The sequence below is a fragment of the Lissotriton helveticus genome, chromosome 9, assembly GCF_964261635.1.
Source record: "Lissotriton helveticus chromosome 9, aLisHel1.1, whole genome shotgun sequence".
In the NCBI taxonomy this organism is placed as follows: domain Eukaryota; kingdom Metazoa; phylum Chordata; class Amphibia; order Caudata; family Salamandridae; genus Lissotriton; species Lissotriton helveticus.
In genome coordinates this window covers 916,307,126-916,329,119 of record NC_136070.1, presented here as the reverse complement: position 1 = coordinate 916,329,119, position 21,994 = coordinate 916,307,126, and the positions used below count along the sequence as shown (strand labels likewise).

The window sequence follows — 21,994 nt, the reverse complement described above, 5'->3', positions numbered from 1 at the left end:
TAAATTATGATGTTTTACACAGAGAAATTGTGTTAATGTATGAATCTCGAGAGATCATGTTAAATACACAGAACCAAGCCTGAGTGGAAAGCTGCCTGAATTCTCTTATAAATGGGCTACTTTTTCACAATGAACTGTAGCCGACAGCCTGATAACATATTACTTGAGTCTCCTTGTTGTTCGATTACACCAATCTCTCCTGTGTATCTTACTTTGTTGCTTTCTCCTCCTTTTAACTTCCACATGGACCCTCTTCAGTGCTGCATGGAAATCTGCCCTACTAATCTTGGTTTGCTGTGTCTAGGTGCTGCCTGCTCTAATGGTCATGCCTGGAGAAATTGAAGACATCACTAATTTTGTCCATGTCTAATATACTTTTTTTGCCACTAATAGACTCTAACAGGCAGTTAAATATTCCCAAACTGGTACTTGACGATAATCCTGAATCTCTTTATTTTTCCTTTTATCTACTTTTCTATTATTTTTCCTTCTTGCTCTCCCATGTCTGACAGGTGAAAAAGTGATGGCTGACGATCTGTTCACGCAGGATCTCTTCCGTTTCCTACAGCTCCTTTGTGAGGGACACAACAATGGTATGGGACTGAGAAAGCCTGCTTGCTTCAATTTTCCATTTTCACTTGCATGAAAGCTCAAATCCGCATGGAGAGGAGATAGCCAGCTAAATGTTGACTCACAACCAAAAGGTGCACTGCATTCATGCTCACACCTGTTTTTTTAACTCCAGTTCCCATATCTTATTTCATTTGGAGTGGTGAATTTACTTTTGGAAGCATAGGATGCTATAAGATTGCAAATCAAACATAGCATTTGGACTCTTAAAGTTATAAGATTAGTTATCGTAAAATTACCAGTACCCGCAGTCTACGCCAGATGTCCATCCAGGATATATCCTTTAATAATGAAGGGACACAGATTATTTTACAAGACTGCTGGAAGGTTTGCTCCATTACCGACAGATGTTTCTGTTTCCAGCGGAAAAAAAGTCAGAAAGTCATCAAGAGAGCATGCACTTGTGACTTTCTAGTGGGTGATGCACGTGTAGTAATAAAAAATGCTACGCCTGAGTACAGATTTGTGCCTGTGTACTGGCATCTGACTTCTGAGAGTTGAGGTAGGAGTTTGAGGATGTCGAAGCGGCAGTGTAGGAGAGATATGCCAGACTGTAAAGGACAATAGTACAATGAATGTGCGTTCTCATATATATGTCTTCTAGGTTTGCTCTATGTGAATTAATGGCTAATGGGGACAGTCCCATCCTGCATGGGTCTCTTTCCTTATGCCCCCAATAATCTGATTTTCTTAGCTGTAATCGCAACTTTGTGCTCCAATCCTTGACTTACTGCCTCGGATCGACAGACCTTATAGTTGTACCAACTCTGTGCCTGTTTGGCTTCGCTGCATGTACAGTTGCCAAAATCAAATCTAGACATAGAGTGAGAAGCTTGAGCAAATGAAGACCACGAGTCCCTCACTGTATCTTTCCTAATGTCTGCAGATTTCCAGAATTACCTGAGGACGCAGACGGGAAATACTACTACAATTAACATCATCATCTGCACTGTGGATTATCTACTGCGATTGCAGGTGAGAGACTCGCACAATGTCAGACATGATTAGAGATCAAGGTGCAGACTACATGGGGTGATTACAGGTAAGAGTCTACGCAATGGCACAATGTGGGCTGAGGATGTAGGTGAAAGACTAGCAGATTACAGGCATGAACTTTGCGTTGGTAAGCAGTATACCTGTTGTGATATCAAACCTGAGATCTACACAGGTTCTGACTAATTTCTGTGAGTACATCTATGAACCTCATACCAGTGCAGACTACATGCTGTAATTTGACCTGTGAGCATCAAATATGTGCAGACGACCAGCAGTATTAAGAAATGTAGGCCTCACTTGGTTTCCTTTGGTGCTGCAATGTTACTTGTAGGGCAGGGTGTTTCTGCTGTGGGGTAGAATGTCGCTGGCAGGTTTGACTTTTCCTCTCATTGTTTAGATTGGTGCAAGTGGAAGATGGAATAGTGCTTAATGAGTGTGGAATGACTGCAGGATGGAATGGTGCTTTTTAGATGTGTAGTGGCACTGATGAAGATCGAATGGAGCAGTGAGAGATGAAATGTCCTATTTGGGGATGGAATAGAGTTTGAAGGTTATGGGTTAAATCTGGCAACTATGGAATGGGGATTCCTCTACTAGAATGGCACCTGTTTGGGTGGAGTGGTACTCGTGGGAACAAAAATATGGAGAGTGTCATTTTAGCATAGCTCTGTGGACACAATCTTCCTCACTCCTTTCCTAGTGATTAAAGTTCTTCAGACACCACCACAGTGTAGCTGGTGGAATATATTGATCAAACAAGGTGTCAGTACTGTAGTGGATCTTGAGGCAGAGAGAACATGGGGCTACGCGATAGGCACGACCAGACTGGGAACAGCGACCAGCCCTGGCAATCTGCTTGACCGGACCCGGTAGCAGTGTGAGGAACGTGCTAGTGAGAAGCTGCACTGCTTCAGCTTTAGTTACAGGGTGCTGATATTGTAGCACTGCTGTAAACCCGAATGAGAGAAGGAGAATAGACTGAGAAAGTGGGGCAGTGAGCAGGTGGAGCACGGTTTGGGTGTAGGTCCCTAGAAATGCGAAGCTGTAGTAAAAGAGAGAAATTAAATATGTTATATAAAGAACAGCACATAAACATAGTGGAAGGAGGCATGAGACACTCATTGGGCAAGGTGATGAAAGGTGGGCTGTAAAGGTGTGGTGAAGGATGGAGCAGGTAGAAGGGGCAGTGTTCAGGGCAAGGGGGGCAATTTTTAGGTAAAGGGGAATCGGGAAAGTTTAAGGTTTAAGGGGTGGGGTTGGTTTTGGGGCTCGGGGTCAGGTTATAGGGCAAGAGCCAGGATTTTAGGACTCAAAAGTGGAGGGAAAGGGGCATGAACTTTACCATGCATCCCTTTACCAAACATGCCTTTACCACAAAATTGCGTAGTAAAGACATGCATGGTAAAGACATTTGCGGTAAAGTAAAGCATGGTTGAGACACATTCGTGTTTCGGGCTGCGTGGTAGAGGCACGCATGGTTCAACCATACGTGCCTCTGTCATACAACCGTACCAGGCAATCTCACCTAGGTCCCCTGAAAACTAACTTCAATGCCGCAGCAAGAATGGTCACAGGAACTAAGAAATTTGAGTACATCTCTCCCTCCATACTACGGCAAACCTCCTACATTGACTGGGGTTCACTATGAACATGCTGAAGTCACGCGCAACCCCTTCTCAGATGCTCCCTTTCATTGGAGCCATTCTGGGCACAATGTAGTTCCGTGACTACCTTCCATAGCATTGAGTCCAGGATATTCAGATGATGATTTTGATGTTTCAGCCTCTATTCTGGATCTTTGTGAGACTTAATCTAAGACGGCTAGATCTCATGGCCTCCTGCAACCTGCTGGTAAAGCAAGCCTGCTGGCATATGGGAGCTCTGCAGTGGGACCTGAAATCCCAGTTGGTGCAGCATCAGAGGAATCTCTCCGACCTGGTTAAGATATCGGAGGGAACAGGAAAAGATCTGAAGTGGTGGATGATGAGCCGCAATTGAGCCAGCGACAGACACCTCTCCCTTCCCCACCCAGCCCTCACGGTGGTGACAGATGCCTCCCTCCTGGTTTGGGGTGGCCCTCTGGGAGAGGTGGAGATCAGGAGACTCTGGTCCACATCAACTTGTTTGAGTTAAGAACGATCCACCTGGCATTGAAAGCCTTCCTACTTTCCATTAAGGGGAGGCTATTTCTGGTGTTAACAGACAACACCACTGCAATCTAGTACTGCAACAAGCAATGTGGGGTAAAAGCTGTGGACCCTATGTCAAGAGGCATCAGGACATTTTCTTGATAGTACAATACTTGGCAGGCTCTCTGAATGGGTTCTCTGAATTCCAGGGCAGACAACGTTAGCCGTCGATGTCTTGCCGATCAAGAATGGCAACGGCATCCAGTGGTGGCACAAGATCTCTTCCATGGCACTAGAGGGTTGCAGTGACAAAGGTATTGATGAAGTGACTCTGGCTTAAACAAATATTTAATGACATAAACGCAATGCCATTTACTAATGTGAAACGATGATGGTGGAAAAAAGAATGATGCATGTAGGAATGTATGTAAGAATGTAATCATTCTGGTGGATGGAATAGTGGTGGTGGAAGATGAATCACGCAGGCAGGCATTGCATGACTGCCTATAGTTGCTGGTACTGACTAGCAGGGCGTAATGGGGCTGGCTTAGATGGAATTATGATTGCTATCCCTAGTAGAGATAGAATAGCTGTTTGTGTTCTACACCTGCACAGGATGATTTTCCTGAGATTAAGGCCTGGAAATACAGTGGGACTGTCTGAAGGTATCAGATACAAAGGCATTTGTCCATTTATTGTTATCCAATTTATTGCACTTCTTTAGGAGTCCATCAGCGATTTCTACTGGTATTATTCCGGGAAGGATGTCATCGATGACCAGGGCAAGAGGAACTTCTCCAAGGCCATGTCTGTTGCCAAGCAGGTTTTCAACAGCCTCACTGAGTACATCCAGGTAAGACCTCTTTAAGTTCTGTCCCTTTTTCTTTATCAGCTTCCTTATACCAGGCTCCTTCCCATCCTTCAGAAATACAGCAAATCCCTGCCCTATTCACCTGCCCTGAACAAAAAATATCACAGCTCTCTCTCTGATCTAACAGAGCCAGTTACCTCCATGAATTGTCTCAATTGAACAAAGCCTTGCTCTGATCCCCTGTCGTGCCCCAACAGTGCCAACAAAGAGCCATTCATCTTTCTATCGTTCACCCAAATGCACTGTCACTGTATTTGTCCTACTCTCACGTCACTTAGAACTGCTCAACGAGCAAATATCTCATTCAGCTGCCCCCACCCAATGATTGCCATCACCTTTCTACTCCATGTCCCCTCCACCAGTAGCGGCCCGTATAGGGCATGCTGCCGGGCGGTGACTTGGGGCGGGGGAGGGTCAGGGTGGGGGGTTGTAAACACAGGAATACGGATGAATGCAGGTAAGTAGACATTTAAATCAATAAAATGAATTTCATTGCGTGCCAACTGCGATGCAGCGCGCACAACAAAATTCATTTTATTAATTTAAATGTCTACTTACTTGCATTCATTGGTATTCCGGTGTTTACTACCCCCCACCCTACCCCTCCCCCGCGCCACTTCACCACCTGGCAGCACGCCCTATACGGGCCTCTACTGCCTTCCACCCTTCTATTCCTATAAGGTAACCTTTTCTAATGATTATCCCTAATACCATCACCCTCTGTCAACTCCTGTTAGTAACACCTTCCTTCAGAAGGCTTGATAAACCACTGCTTTTGCCTGTCCTTACTTACATCACCTGCACGGAGTAGTCATTGGTAACAGCATTGTCTGTAACCTTCACTTGATAATGCCACCTCATGTCCTCTGCTCTTGGTAATGTATTATCTGGCTTTTCCTTATTTTTTGCACCTCCTCTAGCCTGCCCCTGTTAATAGCACATCTTTTCACGTCTTTAGATAATGCTTTTTCCTCTCAACACCACTTGAAAATATCTTTCTGATGGATACTTTCAATCACAGATTCCTCTCCTTGTCAATTTTGCCAGGAACCAGAGTGGATTCGTAAGATGTTCATAGCAACTCCCTTGTGTGTCGGTAGGTGCCGTTGTGCAGCTCCTCATCTGGTCTGTCCAATTACCGATGTGGTATCGGGCCACTATATCTGTGCCTCCCCTGAGCTCTGACGTCAGTTCCACTCTTTGTGTGCTGCTCGGATACAGAAGTTGTTCTCTTTGGTCTGTTTTCTTGACAGAGATTTCTTCTCACATTTTTTCCGGTGTGTAAGGGGCATGTCCCCTCCTAAGGCAGCAATGTTCAAACTGTGTAAGGACTGCCACAAACATGTCGGTGTCGGATCCCTACGAGGTCTGTCTCTGGGGTCTGGGCTCCCAGCATGATTAGGGGTTGGGTGGTAAATGTGGCAAGATGAACCTGAATGCCATCCAAGATCGTGAGGCCAAGTTGTATGTCTCACATTGCCGGACGTTGACCAAGGCTTGGACACGCTTGACAGAGCTAGATCTCATGAACGCTCGCCATTAAAATCGAGATCTTCTGTTAAGTCCAAAAAGTATAAAAACGCAAAAATTCTAAACATGGCTCACCCGAAGCCCACCCCTTCCACAATTTGTAGTGGTATGATGCCGTGGGTACCTCCATGCCGCAAACTCTATCTCCCACCCTGGAATCTATTCTGGCACTCCTTCCTATATTTGATCTGACTTCCCCAGCCCTACAGCATAGGGAATTCAGGAAGACTATGGACTGGATCTTCAGTACCCGACCAGATCCCTCTGGCATACCTTTGGGCTTTAAGGGTCCGAGAAGGCCTTCAGTCAGTCTTCCGCCAGTGAATCCATCCCAGAGGCTGACTGTTCCATTTGACCTCATTCGGAGGTCAGCCACAGCTTTGGGCTCGACCCCGATGCAATTTACGGTGCCTCAGCCTATGCCTCTACCTTGATTGTTGACACCTGCACCAATGCCACCTATGCCAGAGAGGGGGTCAATGATCCTGTTGGGTTCAAAGCAGATCTGTAGCGTCTTACATCGATATTGCACCAATCATACAATTTATAGTGCCTGTGAGAAGTTGGCCTGATAGGTGATGTTTCCAATTCTGGAACCACCTGTTATCAGACCAAACAATCCCTTATGGTGTCTGGTTGTAAGTCAACCTTATTAGACAAGCTATCCTAGGGGTAGCATGGACTAAGCAGCCTAAAGGCTTAACTTAAGAGGTCGTGTTAAGCGAGCTGTTTTACCACATACAATCCTGTAATATCAAATGAAAGGACACCACACAAGTATATATTATAAAAATATATGTATTTATTACTAAAAACAATCCCCAGTATTCTTTATGAATAAAGGGGCACAAGCGTTAAATCAAAAGCACAGGATAACATACAAAGTTGCACAAATATGGATGAGGGCGAGGGGCCACTCAGACCATATACTAAACAAGTGGTATAAGAGATACCAATCGAACAGTGGTTAGGCCTAGGGCCTAGGGAATCGCTGGGAGCAGTCGGGACAAGCAATGCTGAAGTCGGGAAAAGCCCGCGGGATTCGGGTGCAGTGCAGAAAGCGCACACATGCACCAATGTTAACCAATGGTGCGTAAAAGTTACAAAGTTAAAGTTAAAGGACACTTCCCCTGAACCTAGAGGAACAAAACTTAAGACACAGACCCTAGAGGTGTGTACCAGTGTGGGAACACCGGCGTTGCAATGTTACCTCACCCACAGGAAGCGGGTGCACAGGGTCGAAGTTGAGTCGGGTTTCGTCACGCAGGCTCTTGGTGCTTGGAGCTGAAAGGGCTGCAGGCGGGGGGGAAAGAGAAGTGTCCGGTGGAGTCCAAGGGTGGACTCAAGTCGAAAAGTACCTGAAAGCAGAGGGGACAGAGTCTGGGTCACTCAGCAGTGACCAGGGTGGAACCAGGACGGAACCAGGCAATGTCGGGCGCAATCAGGTGGTCGTCGAGGAGCTTCTCTCCGCTGTCACATGGGCTCTGGGGCATCTACGACGTCCAGGAGCGGGTCACGATCTGTCCCACGCAGGCTCTCGCCGTCGGCGCTGTCGGCTTCAAGATTGGAGCAAACAACACTTGGCAAAAGCAATCCACGCGGAACCGGGAGATTGCTTCTCACTCGAACCAGGAGGGTCAGAGTGGGGGCTCCTTTTCAGGGGAGCTGGTGCAAATCTGGAGCAACCAGAATCGCAAGTCGAATTTCAAGTTTCGTCGGCACAGGGGCCACAAGCCAGCTGGCAAGTGACCGGGCCAACGCGTTGAGCCAAAAGAAGCAGAAGGGCCCCACGCAGCACTCGTCGAGTGTGGAGGGCTGAACATCGGTGCAAGAGTGGCTCAGGGTTGGGGCTTCTCAAACCCCGGTGTACAGCTTCGAGGGTCACTCGTGGGCTGCACGGTCAGCGTCTCGTGGTCTTTCCAAGATGGCGTGCCCCACGCTTCCGGTCGCCTCCACGGGTCTCAGCTCTGCAGGGACTGTGGATCGGGCTGTTAGAAGGCAGGCAAGCTTGATCTCGTCGATCTCTGTCGCTCGAGTTCCGGCGGGAACTGCAACAAAGCAGACGTCGATGGCTGGATGGTGCCTGTTTGCACAGGGTGGTCACTCCTTGACCACAAGGGAGATTCTTCAGTCTTCTACGTTGAGTAGGATGTCGAAGGGTCCAGAGTTCCGTTTCTTATGTTTCATCAGGATAATCTGAAGTGCATTGGCACTGCTCCCAGTCTTATACTAATTTTGGGGGCTGGATTACCTGCTAGGTCCCCTCCTATGGGTGGGACCCAGGAAGTGGGTGGATACACCCCCTTCCTTTGATCCAGGCCGCCCTGGCACGAGGGCTGGAGTGCCCCAGAACCGGTTTGGCCGGATTATGCAAGGGGTAGCCTTGTGCTCCCCATGCAGTGTCTGGTTTCTTTCAAACCTCCCTGCTACAATCCACTATCTCCTGTCTGGGGGGGTGTAACACCTCCCTGCGACAGGAAACCCTTTGTCCAGGCCCCATTTGGCTGAGTTTCGGTCAGCTTCAGGGGGTCAGACTCGTGTCTGTGGCAGAGGCATCCATTTTGTGGATCCAAGGTCCTTTTAGAAATTAACCGCAATTAAGTAAAGTAACATGTCTTACCCCTCTAGAGGGGTGGAATGCTATCCCCGTCACCAGAACTGGCGAGGGGATAGTATTCCAAATCGTATGACACCTTACACGACATGTTTTGATAAAGCCAAACCAAAGTTGCTATATAACCGCGAGGATTATAATGCACTTAAGGGTATATGGTATGGCATTATCCTGAAACAGCTTAGGGAGTTGTTCCCGACAGCTGCAGACAGGCTCAGCTCATGCTAGAGCTCCATCTCACATTAAACCACGCACTCTGCCTCCAGGATTGATGAGGCCTTCCATAGGAGTGGCTCACAGGTTTATATGTGTCCAGATATAGGTTTAGATATAGGTATACTATACCTAAGCAAGGGGTGGTTACACCACCTTACCCCAGCTGAGTGATCAGCCAGTTGTGTCAATTTAAGAACCAGCCAGGGGTGGCAAAAGATATGCTGCAGCCCCTGGTAGGCCTTGGTGGCCCCTATGCCCTGGGCACCTATAGTGCATTATACAGGGGCTGACAAGGAGTCCATTTCCAATTGTGGTATGTACCTAGGGTACATGGAATCCATTTTACAGAGAGAGCAGATGGTCTGGGGCCCTGATTAGCAGGGAACCAGGCCAACTAAGTCAAAAACCAGCTAAACACAAGGCAAAAAATCTGGGGTAACCATAGTCAGGTAGCCACCTTCCTACACAACCCCCCCCCCCCAAACGAAAGGAGATAAGGCTATCCTTGGCCAGGTAAGCCTATATTGCCTGAGTGGCCATCTAAGGAAGTACCTGCACTAGCATGGGTACCCCCTGTCTCATGGTCCACTAAGCAGTCCCTCACCCTTGGGGTATTAGAGGGTCTCCACCATAGGGAATCACTACCGTGGGTGTTTATGCAAAGTTAAAGGCTGGTTTGGATATGGAGTATTGAAGTGAGGCTCCACTAATTTAGGGCTCAGCTTCCTCCAATTATCTTCCACCATGTGTGCCTTTCTTTCTTTAACTGAGTTGCACTGTGCTCTCAGAGTCAACCTCTGGCTACCTAAAGCTGGAGGCTGGGTCCCTCTGTTTGGCTTGCTGGAGGGACAGTTCAGGTTTGGGCCCTTTGGGTCCCAGGTTTGGCTGTGCCCAACAGAATCCATCTGTGGGAGGTCCCTAACTACTTTTAAGGGGGCTCCCTCAGGAGTTTTTAAAGTTTTCACCTCACTAGGGCTACTAGTTTTGGTGCCCCTAATCTGTTGATGGGGGTGCTTTATTTGACAGGGGGCCCTCTGGGTCTCACTGTCCTTCTTGTCCTCTGCAGCCCTGGGCTGACTAAGGCAAGGTAGAGAGGGGCAGGTTACCTGCTCCAGACTGGGTCCCACCTGAGAAGGGTCCACTGACATCAGAGGCTCTGTCAGGCTAGGCCTAACCACCTCTGGGGCAGTTCCTTCATCAGGGGTAAGATCAGTTCCCTGAGGAGGCTGATCCTTTCCTAAAGTCTGGTGAGGGGGAGATTTCTCGTCCTCCTCTGTGCTCTCAGTTTGTGTGAAGTTATCCATCATTTCAGGTTTCACAACACACATATCAGTTGAGTTTGGGCTGTGGCCATCACAGCCCCACCAACCTTTTCAGGAGGGGACTCAGTTTGGGTTTCTGCTGTTATCATAACAGCTTTGCTATTCTGTTCAGGAAGAGTTTTTGCTAAAGATGGGGCAGAGAGTTGCTCAGCCTTACCAACCTTTTCAGGAAGGACATCTTGAATTGGGGCTGTAGCCATTACAGCCCCACTAACCTTTCCATTGGCATTTACCATTCTAGAATGGGTTTCCTGTTCAACCTCAGCCCAGGCTGAGATTTCTAAATCATTACCAAGTAGGCAGTCTACAGGCAAGTTTGGTGACACTGCCACTCTCTTTGGGCCAGTGACACCTCCCCAGCTGAGACTTACTACTGCCATGGGATGATTTGTTTGTATGCCATCAATGTTTGTTACCTGGTATGTGGCACCAGGTAAAAGTTGCTTAGAGGGGACTATACAATCAGCCACCATGGTGATGCTAGCCCCTGTGTCTCTAAAAGCTTCAACTTTCAAACCGTTGATGATGGGTTCTTGTCTATATTTGCTCAAAGTATTTGGGCAATCAGAGAAGTTGGCAAACCCCATGCCAGTCTCATAAACAAGATTATTTGGGGATGGGGACCTGGATAGGCCAGGGTCCTCCTGGGCTCCAAAAGTAAACCCACCCAGATTCCTGGGTGTGCTCCCACTTCCTGGGGGATTACTGCTGACAGTAACAGGAGGTGTTGGAACTGGCTTTGGAGGTATGTTCTCTTTATTGCCATTCTTGGGACAACAGTTGTCTGTTTTGTAATGCCCAACCTGCTTACAGACATGGCAATGGGGCTTTTTCTCAGTTGAAGAAGTGTCTTGGGACCCACCCCCATTCTTGGAGTTTTGGGGCCCTGGGGAAGTCTTTTCTTTACTTTTATCCCCACCCTTATCTTGAGGCTTGGTAGACTCCTTCTTCTGGTTACTGTCCTGATTCTTAGGCCTAATCCTGGTTCTGACCCATTTATCTGCCCTCTTTCCCAATTCTTGGGGAGAGGTCAAATCTGAGTCCACCAGGTGCTGGTGTAAGAGCTGGTTCTGACAATTACTTAGGATCTGCTCCCTCATAATCAAATTATACAATCCTGTGAAGTCATGTACTTTGCTGCCATTTAGCCAACCCTCCAGAGCCTTAGTAGCACAATCTACAAAATCAGTCCAGTCCTGAGTCTGTGTCTTCTGGGTGTCTCTGAACTTCAACCTGTACTGTTCAGTGGTTAAGCCAAACCCATCTATCAGAACACTCTTCAGGACTTAGTAATTGTTTGCATCCTCATGTCTAACAGTGAGGAGCTTATCTCTCCCTTTCTCTGAAAAGGAGTACCATAAGATTGCTGCCCACTGTTCCTCAGGAACCTGCTGTACCATGCAGGCTCTCTCAAGAGCAGTTATCCACTTGTGGATGTCATCCCCTTCCTTGTAGGGGGGCACAATCTTTGTCAGGTTTCTACTATCATAGGACCTGGGTTTCTCTTTAGGAATATTGCTGCCACCAGTGGCATCTAAGCCACACATTTTCTGTTCTCTTGCCAAGGCAAGTCTAGCTTGAGCCAGGGCTACCTCCTCCCTCTCTATCTGGAGTTTGACAGCCCTCATTCTTGCCTCATGCTCTTTTTTCTGAGAAGGGGGCATCCCTCTCTGAGATTCTCTTGAGGCACTAGAAATATGAGAGTCCCCTGCTGGAGATCTCACTCTTCTGTTGCCTGGGAGAATGTTATAGGGTCTGGGGAGGTGCTGGCCCTCTCCATTCCCAAGTAGGTGTAAGTTGGCCTGGCTAAGCCTGGCAACTATAACCTGGCTACCCCTCTGATCCTGATCCTCTAGGTCCTCTACATATGAGCCCCCCTCCTCCTCTACTTCTTCCTCTGGAGTGGTATCAGTTACAGGGGGGTTCACTCCATCTCCTGACTCTAAGGGAACTGCATTCGCCTTTTCTAAGTCATCCTGTTCTAGAATGGCTATCAGGGAAGGACTGGTGGGACTTCTGCCCCTTTTTAACCCTCTTGAGATGCACAAGGCAACCAAGTGTTTGTGGGTTAGTTTTGTCATAGCTGGAAGTTGCCTTGGTAAGGTCAACTGTCACAGGCAGAGAGCCTGAAGCTTCACCTGTGCCAGACATGACTGCTAGTGAGGTGTAAGTGGTGCACTTACCTACACTAAGTGTTTTCCTACTGTACCTTGCTAGTGAGTTGTAGTCAGGGTGTGCTAATCCCTTTAACCTACAACTACTAAGTTCAGTAGAACTTAATATGCTAAGCTTTTGATTTATATGTACCTAAGGTACTTGATGTGATCTTTCAATTTGATAAAAGATTGCAATGGTAAAACAACAGCAAGCTCAAATCCGCACCGCTGCTCACCAATGTGAGAAGTTGGCCTGATAGGTGATGTTTCCAATTCTGGAACCACCTGTTATCAGACCAAACAATCCCTTATGGTGTCTGGTTGTAAGTCAACCTTATTAGACAAGCTATCCTAGGGGTAGCATGGACTAAGCAGCCTAAAGGCTTAACTTAAGAGGTCGTGTTAAGCGAGCTGTTTTACCACATACAATCCTGTAATATCAAATGAAAGGACACCACACAAGTATATATTATAAAAATATATGTATTTATTACTAAAAACAATCCCCAGTATTCTTTATGAATAAAGGGGCACAAGCGTTAAATCAAAAGCACAGGATAACATACAAAGTTGCACAAATATGGATGAGGGCGAGGGGCCACTCAGACCATATACTAAACAAGTGGTATAAGAGATACCAATCGAACAGTGGTTAGGCCTAGGGCCTAGGGAATCGCTGGGAGCAGTCGGGACAAGCAATGCTGAAGTCGGGAAAAGCCCGCGGGATTCGGGTGCAGTGCAGAAAGCGCACGCATGCACCAATGTTAACCAATGACGCGTAAAAGTTACAAAGTTAAAGGACACTTCCGCTGAACCTAGAGGAGCAAAACTTAAGACACAGACCCTAGAGGTGTGTACTAGTGTGGGAACACCGGCGTTGCAATGTTACCTCACCCACAGGAAGCGGGTGCACAGGGTCGAAGTTGAGTCGGGTTTCGTCACGCAGGCTCTTGGTGCTTGGAGCTGAAAGGGCTGCAGGCGGGGGGAAAGAGAAGTGTCCGGTGGAGTCCAAGGGTGGACTCAAGTCGAAAAGTACCTGAAAGCAGAGGGGACAGAGTCTGGGTCACTCAGCAGTGACCAGGGTGGAACCAGGACGGAACCAGGCAATGTCGGGCGCAATCAGGTGGTCGTCGAGGAGCTTCTCTCCGCTGTCACGTGGGCTCTGGGGCATCTACGACGTCCAGGAGCGGGTCACGATCTGTCCCACGCAGGCTCTCGCCGTCGGCGCTGTTGGCTTCAAGATTGGAGCAAACAACAATTGGCAAAAGCAATCCACGCGGAACCGGGAGATTGCTTCTCACTCGAACCAGGAGGGTCAGAGTGGGGGCTCCTTTTCAGGGGAGCTGGTGCAAATCTGGAGCAACCAGAATCGCAAGTCGAATTTCAAGTTTCGTCGGCACAGGGGCCACAAGCCAGCTGGCAAGTGACCGGGCCAACGCGTTGAGCCAAAAGAAGCAGAAGGGCCCCACGCAGCACTCGTCGAGTGTGGAGGGCTGAACTTCGGTGCAAGAGTGGCTCAGGGTTGGGGCTTCTCAAACCCCGGTGTACAGCTTCGAGGGTCACTCGTGGGCTGCACGGTCAGCGTCTCGTGGTCTTTCCAAGATGGCGTGCCCCACGCTTCCGGTCGCCTCCACGGGTCTCAGCTCTGCAGGGACTGTGGATCGGGCTGTTAGAAGGCAGGCAAGCTTGATCTCGTCGATCTCTGTCGCTCGAGTTCCGGCGGGAACTGCAACAAAGCAGACGTCGATGGCTGGATGGTGCCTGTTTGCACAGGGTGGTCACTCCTTGACCACAAGGGAGATTCTTCAGTCTTCTACGTTGAGTAGGATGTCGAAGGGTCCAGAGTTCCGTTTCTTATGTTTCATCAGGATAATCTGAAGTGCATTGGCACTGCTCCCAGTCTTATACTAATTTTGGGGGCTGGATTACCTGCTAGGTCCCCTCCTATGGGTGGGACCCAGGAAGTGGGTGGATACACCCCCTTCCTTTGATCCAGGCCGCCCTGGCACGAGGGCTGGAGTGCCCCAGAACCGGTTTGGCCGGATTATGCAAGGGGTAGCCTTGTGCTCCCCATGCAGTGTCTGGTTTCTTTCAAACCTCCCTGCTACAATCCACTATCTCCTGTCTGGGGGGGTGTAACACCTCCCTGCGACAGGAAACCCTTTGTCCAGGCCCCATTTGGCTGAGTTTCGGTCAGCTTCAGGGGGTCAGACTCGTGTCTGTGGCAGAGGCATCCATTTTGTGGATCCAAGGTCCTTTTAGAAATTAACCGCATTTAAGTAAAGTAACATGTCTTACCCCTCTAGAGGGGTGGAATGCTATCCCCGTCGCCAGAACTGGCGAGGGGATAGTATTCCAAATCGTATGACACCTTACACGACATGTTTTAATAAAGCCAAACCAAAGTTGCTATATAACCGCGAGGATTATAATGCACTTAAGGGTATATGGTATGGCATTATCCTGAAACAGCTTAGGGAGTTGTTCCCGACAGCTGCAGACAGGCTCAGCTCATGCTAGAGCTCCATCTCACATTAAACCACGCACTCTGCCTCCAGGATTGATGAGGCCTTCCATAGGAGTGGCTCACAGGTTTATATGTGTCCAGATATAGGTTTAGATATAGGTATACTATACCTAAGCAAGGGGTGGTTACACCACCTTACCCCAGCTGAGTGATCAGCCAGTTGTGTCAATTTAAGAACCAGCCAGGGGTGGCAAAAGATATGCTGCAGCCCCTGGTAGGCCTTGGTGGCCCCTATGCCCTGGGCACCTATAGTGCATTATACAGGGGCTGACAAGGAGTCCATTTCCATTTGTGGTATGTACCTAGGGTACATGGAGTCCATTTTAATGAGAGAGCAGATGGTCTGGGGCCCTGATTAGCAGGGAACCAGGCCAACTAAGTCAAAAACCAGCTAAACACAAGGCAAAAAATCTGGGGTAACCATAGTCAGGTAGCCACCTTCCTACAGTGCCACAGCCCACGCTGCAGCCTTGAGTGTTGACACCGTCACCGAAGCCACCTATGCTGAATGGAAAGAAAATTATCCTGTTGCGTTCAGGACCAAATTCGAGGATACCTCCATTGGCTCGCACCAATCTCGCTAATATCCACACTCCGACCCTGAATCACTCCCGCAACAATGTCATGACTAGGAAGATGATGACAACAGCAGTACACCATACGAATATGAAAACTTATTTTTAGACCTCCAAGACACCAGTGGCTTTTGCACATCGCATGACGTTGGCCTTGATTTGCCTTTGCTTAATGTGGTTACAGGAGAGACTGCCTCCTATGCCACTGTCATTAGAAGAGCATGAGAAGTTCTGGACTTCACTGTGCCCACCACTGAGGTCAAGACTAATGTTTAAATGAAGGTCCTCCAGCCAGGACAGATAACTCAAAAACCTGTCCTCCCTTTCAATGAGGCCCTCACAAACACACTGTTGGGTGCACCTGCAAAGCCAGGATCTTGCCCTCCAGTTAACAGACAGATTGCAAACCAGCAGAGGCCTGCCCAAGGGAATCTTGCCTGCCACCTCCAGAACCCTTCACCAGAAAGCCTGACTGTACATGCTTGCCTTTCACCAGTCAATTGAACTCCAATGAGCCCCAGGCCCCAGGCTGAGAATCGAGGCTCATGCATGGAGACTTTCACGAAGATAATGTTTTGCTCACTTAGCCTTGAGATCAGTCAACAACAGCTTTCTCTTGGGGAGGTACATGCATGCATTGTGGTAGATTGTGATGAACTTCTAGCTGATATTCAAGCTAACCTTTAGCACCTAATACAAGACAGCCAAAATGCGACAGAGTATTTAAAAAGACCAGGCCTGGACACCACCAACTGCCTGGGTAGAGGAGTTGGTACCAATCTGCTTCACCAGATTTTCCAGTGATGTTCAACAGTCACTGATGGACATGCTATTCGATGCCACTCCTTTCTTTGGAGACAAAGAGGACTCAGCCCTAGAGCTATTTAGGGACTGCAAGGCGACAACACGCTTTCTTGGCCTGGCACCCCCTTTACGCCAGTTTTCCTAGTAGTTTCTGCCCTTTTGAGGCTTCGGAAGTGGATATCAGCAGAGACAATGTCAGAATATGCCTCAACAGCAACTGGCCTCCCAAACCTTTGGAGGCAGAGGCCGGTAATCTGGCCACCAGCCTCCAGGCCTCTCAGGGCAACAATCTACCCAAACCACCACCCCTCCACTCGCAGCTGCTGAAAAACTGCTCTAGGTAGTTATAAGTGAACAATGGACCCGGAGAATACCAAGGAACCTTGGTTAATTGTATTAAAAAAACAGTGGTCCCTAAATAAACAATCTCCAACATTCATCTTAACCAATAGCAATTTAATAAATCATACAGAAAGAAATATGACAAAGAAGTGGGTGCAAGTGAAAAACATGCTTGGTGCTCTCTTGGGTGTGATACATATGTGTGATAAAAGTGAGCATTATGTGTATCATATCCTCTTACCCGCGGCGGACAGTCTGCTGGGGTGCGGCCGAATCTTATGTGTACGCAGATCCGACGGCCCCCAGCCGTTCGACGCACACGCCCACCGTGATGCTGACGCATCGAAAAGGATATAGTCAAGAATAGCGTGGCCCACTAAGTTGTAGTACAGAACATTAGAGGTCCATGATATATTCAACAAAGCTTTGATCCCACGAGAGACATGGGATCATCATCAGTGCTATTTAAAATATGGTGCCTGAGAGAGAGATCAAGGTAAAGATCAAGGCACTGAAACTTACAGGAGTCACCACGGTCACTAATGATATTGGAGCAAAATGTGATGTGCAGAAAGAGCCAGGTGGAGTATTACACCTCGCACTGTATAGTCCATGGATGGCCTGCATTCAAGGAAGACTTCACAACTTTTCCCTTTATTGTAGACTAATTTTACATGATTCTCTTCAGCGCCTTCACTCTGCCTCAGTGAAAAGAGGAAAAGTATGCTATGAGACTGATGTTTCAACCCTATGCCTGGGTCTTGGTGAGAGCGGCTCTGAGACTTCTTGGCCTCTTGACCTCCTGCATCCTGCTTGTGGACCACGCCAGGTGGCACATGCAGGCTCTGCAGTAGGATCGGGAGTCTCATTGGGCTCAGCACCAAGGAAACCTTTCAGATTCCATTCAGAGGTCGGAGAAAACTGTGAAAGACCTTCAGTGGTGGCTGCTAGACTGCATTTGGACTGGTGGCAGACCCCTCTCTCCACACCACCCAGAGCTTACTGCCATGATTCATGCATTGTTGCTGGGTTGGGGAAGTCATCTGGGAGAGGTCTTTGGTCATCAGAGGAAGCCCGCCTCCACACCAACTTGTTCGAGTTACGGACAATTTGTTTGCACTGAAAACAATCCTTCAGACTATCAAGGGGGAACAAGTGCAAGTTCTGACAGAGAACACTACAGCCATGTGGTATTGCACCAAACAGGACAGAATGTTGTGGGTCTTGTGCCACGAGGCCTAAGAATGCTAATAGTGGCTCAATGTTATGGGAATCTCCCTGGTTGTACAACACTTGGCAGGATCTTTAACACCAGGCAAACTCAAAGATGTAGCCTAGCGAATCTCGAATGGTGGCTGCACTCAGGTGGGCTCGGGACTTCTGTACACCTTCCCAATTTTACCTCTCCAGTCCACAATTCTGATGAAGATCAGGAATGGCAGTCCCCAAGTCATCCTTGAGGGTCCAGGCTGAGCAAGAAGAGTGTGGTACCTGGAACCTACTGGTCAGAAGCATCTGTTCTCTGATTTGAGCGCCCCTTTGGGATGACCTCCTGTGCAGAATCAGGTCAGGGTCCTACAACCAAGCCTGCACAACCGACACCACCATGCATGAAATGGAGATTGAGCTACCCCAGTTGATGGCCTTTGATCTTCCTCCCAGAGTAGTTGGTGTAATACTGGCAGCCTGTTGTCCCTCTACTAGAAACATTTATGCGGGCCGCGGGAGAAGTTTGTTGTATGGCGTTCCTCATGCAACATGGGGCATTTGCAGGCCCAGTTAGCAGATATACTTCTGTTTTGTTTGCTTTAGCCTAGCAAGGCCTTGCTTTGGCATTAGTTAAAGGCTATTTGTCGGCTCTTTTGGCATTTTTTACATCTACTCTGTCAGCCATCTCTTTTCAAATAACCAGTTGTGATGCAGTCAGTCAAGTAATCTTTTTTCGATTTAGTTAAAAATCATACAAAGAGCATAAAAAACAATAATGTACAAGTAAAATACAATTAAACAATTTCGTTTCAATCTAATTCATGTGTGAGGTATGTCAGTTAAAACAAGATTAAAAAGAATATAAAAGACAGTTCATAAGGGAAGTTTTATAGTATCTTGCGTGATCTTGATCTAGCTGCCGCCACTAAAAAGTTAGCCATACAAATTGTGATGTGAATGTTGCTCAGTGATTGAAGATAAAACATGGCTGGTCTCACCTGGGAGAAACCAGTTGTGATGCATTTTTTGGAAGGGCTATTTACCTGTTGTCACCAACGTCTTTTGTGATGTTGCAGTGTTATCTTCTCACATTCCAGATGTGGGCCACATTTGAACCAATGCACAGCTGTTTTCTCTGACTATTGACACTGAAAACAACATTCCTTATTGTAATGACTTTTGCTTGTCAACTGATTGAACTTCAGGTTTTATCTGTCCAGCAGCTGTATGCTAATTTTTCTCCAGACGTACTGGTTGTGCGGATAAAGGCTGCTTTCTTCAGAAGGTTGTCACACCCTTCCCCTTATGGCAAGTGTTGGAACTTGGGTCACCTGTTGAGGGGGGTGAAACTTTGCTCAAGCAGTAACCACAATTTCTGTCAGGGTGAAGTCACAGCAAACGCCAAATTAACTTGTGCTTAACCCTTTGGTAGCTTGGAAAAAAAGCAGTCAGGCTTAACTTAGAGACAATGTATAAAGTATTCATGAAGCACTTAAAGCACTAAGAAGGTGAAAACACAACACAAGAAAAATTCTACACCAATGTAGAAAATTAGAGTAAAATCGAATCAATTATTTCCCACCAAAGGGACAAAATTCCATTCCGTAGACTGGAGCTATGCAACTTTAGTTTCAAAAGTGTTTTTATTGAAATTCTTAACAGGCATATAGTAAGACATCTCTGTGAGAAAAGTAAACTCAGAGCATACATTGCGGGCGGGACAGACAAGCATGTCTTCCCTTGTGCAGCAGAAGAAGCAATGAAGGTATGCCCAATGAGCGATGCGACGTCATGCTTGGAAGGGCAAAAGATTGACATAAGGAAAACAACACGAACCAAAAACCCCCACCCCTCCCCCACAAAATCCCCCCTCCCTCCACCCCGACCAGTGTGCCCAGGAAGGTCAGTGACACCTGCATTGTGTCGCGGGAGTGTGACGAGGCCATGAGTAGTAGAGTCACCGGGAGTCATCGGTGGCGCTAGCGAGACGCAAAACCCTAAGATACTTGGGGCAGGTGATTTCATTGAACTCCTTGGATAAGAGGGTCAGCAAGGGGAGCCATGTCTTGCGAAAGGCGTCTGTGGAGCTGGTGAGAGTGGCATAGATACGCTCCATCCCAAGGGTGAACCACAGTTTGTGGAGCCATCCCGTGTGTGTAGGTTTAGTCGTAGTGCCCCATAGTGATAAGATGTGTTGTGTGGCTGCCTGCATAGCGATGCCCATCTGTCGGCCTCGTAGTGATTTGAGGGGAAACATTAAGGCATTGGGCAGGCCCAACACGGTGTACGCAGGGAATCTCGGGACTTCAGTTTCGAAAGTGGAGTCTATGTCATCCAGGACCTGTTTCCAAAAGTCTCCCAGCTCGGGGCACTCCCAGAGGATGTGAGTCAAGGTACCACGTTCCCCGCACCCTCTCCAGCAAAGGTCGCTGCGCTTCAGGTTTCCTTGGTGTAATCGGGCTGGGGTAAGGTGCCAATATATGGCGAGTTTGACTGCAGTTTCTCTCGCTTTGGTGTTTCGTGTAGTGTGTGAGGCTCTATGGTAGATGTATCCCCATTCTTTGGATGACAAGGTCCTCCCAAGTTCAGCCTCCCAGCGCCGTTGACCGGGTGATTTAGCCTGGGAGGGTAAAGGGGCAAGCATTTTATAGAGTTCGGAGATGAGGCGCTTGTCTGTGGTCTTAGTAAGCAGCCACTTCTCGAAGTCCGTCATGGGGCGGCCCACTAGGGTAATGACGTTCGGGTCAGTGAGCCAGTGTCGGAGCTGGAGGTATTGGAAGAAGTGGGGGTGTTCTATCCCGTATCCTTGTTTAATGTCGTCGAAGGAAAGAAATCCGTTCAGGTCAAAAAGATGACCCGCAGCTCGGCACGCCGAGCCCCGCCATTGAGAAAATGCGCCTGGGCCCTCACCTGGGGGGAAGTCAGGGTTGTCCAGAAGGGGAGTGAAAGGGGAAGGGAAAGTAGTCAGTCCGCGTTTGAGCGCCACCCGATTCCACACCTGTAGGGTCGTGCGAGTGATTGGGGACCGTGACATATATTTGGGCCTGTGGTGTTTGGCCAGGAATGGAACCCGCCACAGCGGCGTCTGAGCCATAGCTCTATCTTGGAAGAGCCATCTCTTCTCCGATTCGGGTCTGTACCACTCCACCAGGTACCGGAGTTGGGATGCCTGGAAGTACCGCGCCAAGTCCGGGATTCCGAGACCGCCCTCATCCATGCTCCTGTATGCAAGCAGTTTGTGAAGTCGGGCTCTCTTCCCCTCCCAAATAAAGCCAGACAGTAAGTCTTGTAAGGTTTTCAACGTGCCCGCAGGGGGCACAATGGGAATTGTTTGAAACAAATATAAAATCCGCGGCAGGACTGACATTTTTATAGCCGCCACCCTCCCCAGCAGAGAAAGAGGTTGTTTGGACCATCTCGCCAGGTCTGAGCGTATCCGGGTGATGAGAGTTGCGTAATTAGTGGAGACCGTGAGGTCGGTTGAGGGAGTCAGGGTGATACCTAGGTATGGTATCCGGTCGGCCACCTGTAGGCCGCTGTGGTGACCCATTGCCGGGGCCTGCGGGCGCGCATTTTTGCCTAGAGGTAAGATGAGGGATTTTGCGATATTAATGCGGAAGCCTGAAACAGCCCCAAACGAGTCAAGTTCCTCCATGAAGGCAGGTATAGAAGTATCAGGGCTGTGTAGAGTGGCTATGACATCGTCTGCGTATAAACTGATAGGATGGGGTTCGCGCCCGAAGTCGATGCCCTCTATCCTCGGGTTGTCGCGGACTCTCTGTGCTAGAGGCTCGATATACATCGCGAATAGGAGGGGGGAGAGGGGGCACCCCTGCCTGGTACCTCGTTGGATCTCAAACGGGGGCGAGCGCAGGCTCCCCAGGCGAACCGTGGCCTGTGGGTGATGATAGCAGCCCGCTATGCGCGAGCAAAAACGGTCACTGAGACCGAACCGGCGGAGTACGTGTTGTAAATAATCCCAGTTCACGCGATCGAACGCTTTCTCCGCGTCGATGGCAAGAAGCGCAGAGTCCGAAGCTCGAGAATGTGTCTTGTCAATAAGGTGGAGCACC

General features: G+C 48.4%; 1 protein-coding gene across 1 annotated transcript in view; it reads left to right on the top strand.

Moving 5' to 3' along the window:
- RYR1 (ryanodine receptor 1) overlaps positions 1-21,994 on the top strand; it is a 1,073,089-nt gene that overhangs the window by 926,024 nt on the left and 125,071 nt on the right. Inside the window, exons 83-85 of the mRNA XM_078661091.1 lie at positions 513-593; positions 1,517-1,605; positions 4,480-4,608. Of these exons, the coding sequence (XP_078517217.1) occupies positions 513-593; positions 1,517-1,605; positions 4,480-4,608 (299 nt within the window). The remainder of the gene's footprint in view (positions 1-512; positions 594-1,516; positions 1,606-4,479; positions 4,609-21,994) is intronic.